Source organism: Lathyrus oleraceus, chromosome 2 (assembly GCF_024323335.1).
Source record: "Lathyrus oleraceus cultivar Zhongwan6 chromosome 2, CAAS_Psat_ZW6_1.0, whole genome shotgun sequence".
Lineage (NCBI taxonomy): Eukaryota > Viridiplantae > Streptophyta > Magnoliopsida > Fabales > Fabaceae > Lathyrus > Lathyrus oleraceus.
In genome coordinates, this window is record NC_066580.1 from 30,674,226 (window position 1) to 30,681,597 (window position 7,372).

Genomic DNA, 7,372 nt, shown 5'->3' on the forward strand with positions numbered 1-7,372 from the left:
AGAGAGATGACACATATACCTAACACCTTAAGGTTTTGGGTTGAGATGTAGTTTCCCCCTCTCTTGTGTCCCTTGAGCATTAGTTTCATTGGTGCTCCCGATTCTCCAACATTATGTTCAGATTATTTTTACTAAATATGTGTGTTAGCTCGATTCAAAGGGTTTTGTTCATTAGTGTTTTTCTTAACATTATTAGGTGTGGCATCCATAAACTCAGAAGTGGAGGAAGAAGAATCATCATCATGTATAGGAGTATGAAAGTTAAGAACAAGGTCATTATTAGCTAGGTTCCCAGTTGAGTTGACCTTAGCAATTATGATATGTAGTGTTAGATGGAGAATGGATTCTCTCTTTTTCACGGTCTTGTTTGGGTTCAATAACAACATCTCCCACATTTGTATTAGCATTCTCAAAGTTTTTCTCTAGACTTTTTGAATTGATGTTTTTTTTTTCAAATCCAAGTCAACTATGACTCTCACAAAATTCTCAAATTCCCTATCAAATTAGGCATGTTTCTAAATTGATCAGTACAGATAGGGATAACAACACTACTATCAATGGAAAACAAAACTTTAGGTCTACAATACTTGTGGATCAGACCAAATACTCGAATCAAAGTTGTGCAAAAGAGCTAGGTTGTGCTAAAGGATCAAAGTCTTTAGTCTAACCAAACACTTTGAGGTGCCCTGGATTTAAATTCCACAAACATGAAGCTCTAACACTTTGAGAATTCTCTAAGGTTGAAAAAGGGAACTCGTGGAAGTCTTTCCCAAGGAGGTTATGCCCCATTTTGAGAGAGAATGTCATAGAGACATCAACCTTGAGAGGAGTCGTGTTCTTCTAGGCCACAAGATTGAGCCATGAAGATTGTATTGCACACTTCAATACCAGTAAGATATTCCTCCTCCGGAGATTCTATCTCCTTTAGTCATAGATTGAGGTAGTTGGGAGGTTGGGATATCGCAGACATTATTCCCAACATCAACCAAAAAAAAAAAAAAATCTTGCTGTTTGGAAGAATATGAGAGGCAAGCCCCAAGGATGATTATTAGAGTTTGGTTTGTGTCACCAGTGGTGGTTGCTGCCATCGATTTCGGTTGCTTTTCTACACTAACACATGTTTATAGCCAGAACTGATCAATGACTCTCATCACTTGTCAAATGTGGGGCATGACAAACGAGTATATTAAGTAGCACATACATATAAAAATGTTATGGTTGGCATTTCAAGTTCATATGCCAAATACAGAATGCTAAGAAAAAACATAACGTAATTAGAAGTAGACAAAATCAATTCATTGCAATCTACAAGTACTCTGTCCAAAAGTCCAAATCAAAATTAACATCCAAAAAATGACAAACATCACTTTGTCATATGAACAATATATTTAAATAAAAAAGATAATAATTACAAATTACTAACAAAAATACAAACATTATATCAGTAGTTGCCTGCGTACTTTTCACCATTGCATGCAAATGAAAGAAAAGAAAAATATTGACAAATGTCAAAAGCTCTTAAATAGTCACTACATTACAATTTCTACAGTAACGGCACCTAAATTATTCATAATTTGCAGCTTGTCTTTATTTTTAATTTATTTCATCACTCTAATATTATATCTATTTATTGCAAAATTATTAGAGAAACCATAAGCAAAATTTATTTCCTTTAAAATTTAATTTCTTTGATATTTAGAATAGTAATCCAATATTAAATTGAAATCAACCAAAGTATTTATATATTTAGTGTTCATCACATCCAACACAAGAATAAAAAAATATATAGAAATCATAAAACATAAATAAATCATATGTATTATTTGAATTAAATAGATGTAAATAGCTGATTATAATTCAATTGATCGTATTAGTATTATTTAAAATAAATATATAATTTAAACAAATTATTGATATTGATATATTAACATCATTTTTAAAAAAAAATAAAAAAAATTTAATAATAAATTTCGGAAAATTGTGTCTACTTCTTCGAATGAAAAAAAATAAAATGCATATTAATTTGTAGGATAAATTATAAAAATCAACATTCTTATAATATGGTAATTGACAATAAACTTGTCCCTTAAAAATTACAAATCACAAACTCTTACAAGAAAAGAGAATGGTAGAAAGAACAAATTAAAAAAAAATAAAGTAAAAGTTTGAAAGAAAATATATATACAAATCATACATGGATCTTGAAATAATTGGAAGAAAAAAAAAAGAATACCATTTATAAATTTCTACTTATCTGTTATGTAAAGGATTAGGACCAGTGTAGATTTTCCTCTTCTCATCACCAAGAACATCTTCACTTCCTTGTACACCTGAATTCTGTCTTGAAGTTGATTTTCCTTGAGAAGCACTTAACTTTGACATAGAATCACTTCTAAAGTTTTGAGATTTCGCATACCCTTCAACAGAAAAAGAACTTTTGAAGAAGAAAAGAATCATCACTAGAAGGAGCCAGAAGAAAAAAAGCAGACTCATTAGCCTCATGTTCTCAAGAGAAAGATCATGCATGGAAATTTTATAATTGGCTCAAAATTCCATAAAGAAAGAAACAAAGCTACAAAGGTTTCTTTTTGGATCTGGTTTAATAAAGGGTCACTGAAAACACCAAGAAAAAAAAAACTTTAGAAGGAGAAAATAATGGTCTGAAGAAATGATATGTAATGACTTTTTTGTCCTTGTTTTTGATGATGTGTGGATTTTGAAGTGTGAGCTCTGAAAATGAGGATAGTCAATGAGAGGTTTGTGAGTCCAGTGCATAGGGTTTGATGCATTAATGCAAATAAATATGATGCAGAATGTGTCTGATGTTTTTTACTTGGGAAACAACTATGGACCAGAGAGAGAATGAGGAGAAAATTATCTTTTGCTTCTTCTGTTTGAGCTTATGTAAGTTTAATGCTGCTATATGTTTTGAATCGACTATAAAGTCTATAGAATTAATGTCTTTTATTGTGATTTTAGGTAGAGTCTTAATGATTCATTGTAATTCTGTTAATTTTATTCTTTATTTTAGTTACAAGTGGAAAGAGTTAGGTTCGTCCTATAAAAATCTACGGAAAAACATGATGGAGCATATAATATTGAGGAGGGTGCAAACATAAAACTTTGATATATCATGTGAAAAAACGCGATAGGACGAATGTGCATGTTAAAAGATGCGAGGAAAAATATGCCTATTAAAAAATGCGAGTTTGAAACATTCAATTATTCTTTGAAACATTCAATTATTCTAGAAAAAAAATACAGACAAAACATGTATATTCTACGTCAATTCCGTTTTGTAACCTTTTTCAATAATATATATTTGAATTGCATGTATTTATAATTTTATATATTAATCATGGGAGTTAAATCTCTTTATCATGATAAATCTCAACCGTTCGTATTAATCTAATATTGTAGTCTAATATTAGTTAATAAATAAGCGATTGAGATTGAGGCATAATGATGGATATTATAATGATGGATATTATAGTATTTATTTATTTACCTTAGTATATTGGTGGTCGTTGAATGTCTGTATTTATTTAATCTAAATTAGTTATGAATATATTTATCATTAAATGATTAAGTAAATGATGTTTGATAATTGCTTCTTAATTACAATTATGTACACAGTCGTTTTTTAGTTGTTATGTCTTTTTCTTGAAGTAATCTCACTAAATATGAAAATAATATAAAAGGAAAAAGTTAATTTTCTAATAATGTCAAAGTGTGATGATAACAAAGGTAGAATATAGCATTACTTGTTATGTTAGTCTTAGACTTTTGACTATTGAATATATTTGACATTTTTTAAAGATGACATGTTATTGAATTGTTTTTGACATTTTCAACTAATTTGAATTCATTGAGTGTTAGCTCCACATTTGTAGTTGTCTATAAAGAGTGAACTCTAGCTATTTTAGGGTGGAATTTATCATAGGATTAGTACTAATTAGTTTAGTGACACCACTTTGGACTTTTTATTAAATAAATATATTTATGATTTTTTTTCTTTCTTCTTTTTGTCGGAATTCAAGCCAATGAGAAAACAATAATAATTTGGTCAAACAGGTGGGTGTTTGACAAATCATACCAATAAACTATAAACAATGATAAAAAAATCTCTTTCTCACTAAGAATGATGTTGTCTTCATTTTACTTCACACAAGTGAAAAATGTTGATAGCTTTTGGTTGTGGACAATTCTTTTTCAAACTTTATGTCATGAAAAGATCGGAAGAATATATTTACAAAATCTACTTTTCTATATTACTTTACATCTTTTCTTTCATTTCCATTAAAAAGTTACTATTTATATTTGAATGTGATGCCATATGATATTTATAGCAAGTATTTCACCATAGGACCTACACATGAATTTTCGTAACCACTTCATAGAAAAATGGGAATTGATCATGACCTAAATATTTTACCATTCCTTAACCCTACTTTTTTATTTTCCTTAATTCTAAAACAACAAACAAACACATATAGTTGAGTATGATTTGAGTTTACCTAAGTTTGACAATATGATTTTTTTTTGTATAGATATATAGTTATAGGAAATAGAACATTATGAAGTTAGACATATAGGATTTTCCAAATGTAATCAATATGTATGGTATGACAATGTATATTATCTTAATTAAGTTCAAACTTTAATTATAAGGTGGCTGAATTAGGTGATACTAGCATGCAGCATGGTAGCACTTTATGATTTGTTCAACGTTTTCGGTTTGAAATAGATGTTGCAATGATTATGTATACATTTATTACATAATTTAACAAAATAAATTTATTTATTTTCTCATCAAATATATAAAGAAAAAAATGAAAACAAAGAGTCTTTACATGTGTTCCTGTTTGAACCAAAGCCTAAACCTCTCGACCCCTAATGTCTATAAGACTCGATATCAAGTCAGATAAATAGGTTGTAGGGTTCATCCAATGGTATTGGAAGTAGACATGAACATCCACACGCAAGAACAATCCCATGACTTTGAATCCAAGAAATTGGTTACACCTTAACTTCCTATCTGATTGAAATCAGCTAAACATCTAACTATCATTGAATAAGGAAGATAAATGTGTTGGTCTAAGCCATATTAAAACTTATTACTTGTATTGAATTCTATATTACTATTAATAAGGAATTCTTTTTATATGTTTGTTTTTTCAAAATAATAAGGTTTAATATCATTTTTGGTCTCGTATGTTGACCTCGAGTTCATTTTAGTCACTTAATGTAAAAAATATCCATATTGGTCTCTTACCTCTTCAAAACGCATTGGTCCCATTTTCACACTAGAATTTCAAAGGGTTGCAACAAACCGCCTGACTTTTGGTGTTCAAAATTTACATGCTGGCATACCACACATTTAGACACATACTCAACAATATCTTGTTTCGTCCCTGACCACCAATAGTTCTTCTTCAAACCTTAATACATTCTCGATGAACCTGGATGAATGGTAAACGCATCTTTATGGGCCTCTTACAAAACTTTTCTTTTCAACTCTGCATCATTCGACACATAAATCCTTTTATTAAAAAGAACAAATCCATATGTGGCTTGAGTGAAACTTGGTTGGTTTAACATCTCTTGCAACTTCTCATCTAACATTTTCCCTTGTTGGATTTCTTCTCTTAGATCGGAAGTAATATTCAAATGTATCATCATCACAACATTCATAGTCCAAGTAACGGAAGGTTAAGGTCTCAAAACTTTTCAAATAATGCATACTCTACCATTATCAACTCAGCTTTGTATATCTCTTTCCAACTTAAGACATCTACAACTTTATTCGCTTTACCTGGATGGTACTTTAGCTCAAAGCCAAAATCTTTCAAGTATTTCATCCATCTCCTTTGCCGCATGTGTTAATTCCCTTTGATCAAACAAATATTTCATGCTCTTCTGGTCACTAAACATTTCAAAACATACTTCGTACAAGTAGTGATGTCACATCTTCAAGGTAAAAACAACAGTTGCTAACTCAAGATCATGTGTTGGGTAATTTTCTTCATGAGTCTTCAACTGACGAGAAGCATATGCCACAACCTGACCATCCTGCATCAGTACTCCTCTTAATACCTTCTTAGAGGCATCACAAAATACTTCATCAGGCTTACTAGGATCTGGAATAATTAAAACAGGAGCAGTTGTCAACAATTCCTTTAAACTCATGAAACTTTGTTCATACTTTGAATCCCAACTAAAAGAAACCTTCTTCTAAGTAATTTGAGTCATTGGTAAAGCCAACTGAGAAAATCCCTTGATGAATATTCTATAGTAACCTTCCAGACCTAAGAAATATATGACTTTGGAAGCATTCTTTGGTATCTTTCAATTAATAAGTGCTTCAATTTTAGATGGATCCACTCCTCCTCCTCCTTGTGATATGACATGACCAAGAAACATAACTTCGATCATCCAAAATTCACACTTACTCAACTTGGAAAAAGTTTCTTCTCTTGTACTACTGACAAAACAATTCTTAAATGTTCCTTGTGCTCTTGTGGAGTACGGGAACAAATAAGAATGTCATCAGTAAACATCACTACAAATTGGTCCAAATAAGGTTGGAATATCCAATTCATATAATCCATAAAAATAGTTGGTACATTTGTCACTCTAGATGGCATTGCTAGAAATTCATAATGGCCATATCGGGTTATGAATACAGTCTTTGGTATATCAGAACTTTTAACTCGGATTTGATAATAGCCCGATCGTAAATCAATCTTCAAGAACACACGGACTCCTTTCAATTGATCTAACAAATCATATATCCTTGGCAGAGGGTACTTGTTATTAATGGTGACTTTATTCAACTGGCTATAATCAAAACATAACTGCATACCACCATCCTTCTTCTTTACTAGTAACACTGGAGCTCCCCATGGTGAAAACACAAGGACGAATAAAGTTCTTGTTCAACAACTCTTCCAATTGATTTTTTAACTATCTCAATTCAAGTGGTTTCATACGATATAGATAGACGGATATTGGAGCCGTCCCAGGTATCAGATCAATAGAGAATTCCACTTCCAGCTCAGGAGGGAGAGAAGTGACATCCTCGGGGAAAACATCTAGGAATTCACAAACTATAGGAATTTGTGTAACCTTCAGATCGTCACTTGATTCTTTGGTGAGGACCTAGAGAACAAACCTTTCCTTTGACAATTAAAACACCTAATTACACCTCTAGTACATCTTCTGAAATGAAACCTCTTACATACTTGACATTGAGGAGGGATAGATATTGCATTATGTACTTGTTTCTTGTTGAAATATTGAGGTCTAGTCCTAAACTGATGACTTGGTCTTCCTTGGTCCTTCTAGCTAACTCTATACTGATCACTTTCCT

The 7,372-nt window shown here is 31.2% G+C and overlaps 1 protein-coding gene across 1 annotated transcript; it reads right to left on the bottom strand.

Moving 5' to 3' along the window:
- Positions 1-2,031: 2,031 nt before the first annotated feature.
- LOC127121747 (CLAVATA3/ESR (CLE)-related protein 22) lies at positions 2,032-3,810 on the bottom strand. The gene is made up of 2 exons (XM_051052192.1): positions 3,760-3,810; positions 2,032-2,544 (listed from the first exon to the last, which is right to left on the bottom strand). Exons 1-2 carry the CDS (start codon positions 3,808-3,810, stop codon positions 2,251-2,253), a joined length of 345 nt encoding a protein of 114 aa, XP_050908149.1. The 3' UTR covers positions 2,032-2,250.
- Positions 3,811-7,372: the final 3,562 nt, after the last annotated feature.

Bases quoted from the DNA above. Each gene is read 5' to 3' on its own strand.
- LOC127121747 (XM_051052192.1), bottom strand. From the start codon at position 3,810: ATGTCAAATATATTCAATAGTCAAAAGTCTAAGACTAACATAACAAGT. The intron at 2,545-3,759 runs GCTATATTCTAC...ATGGAATTTTGA, and splicing joins AGACTAACATAACAAGTAAT to GCCAATTATAAAATTTCCAT.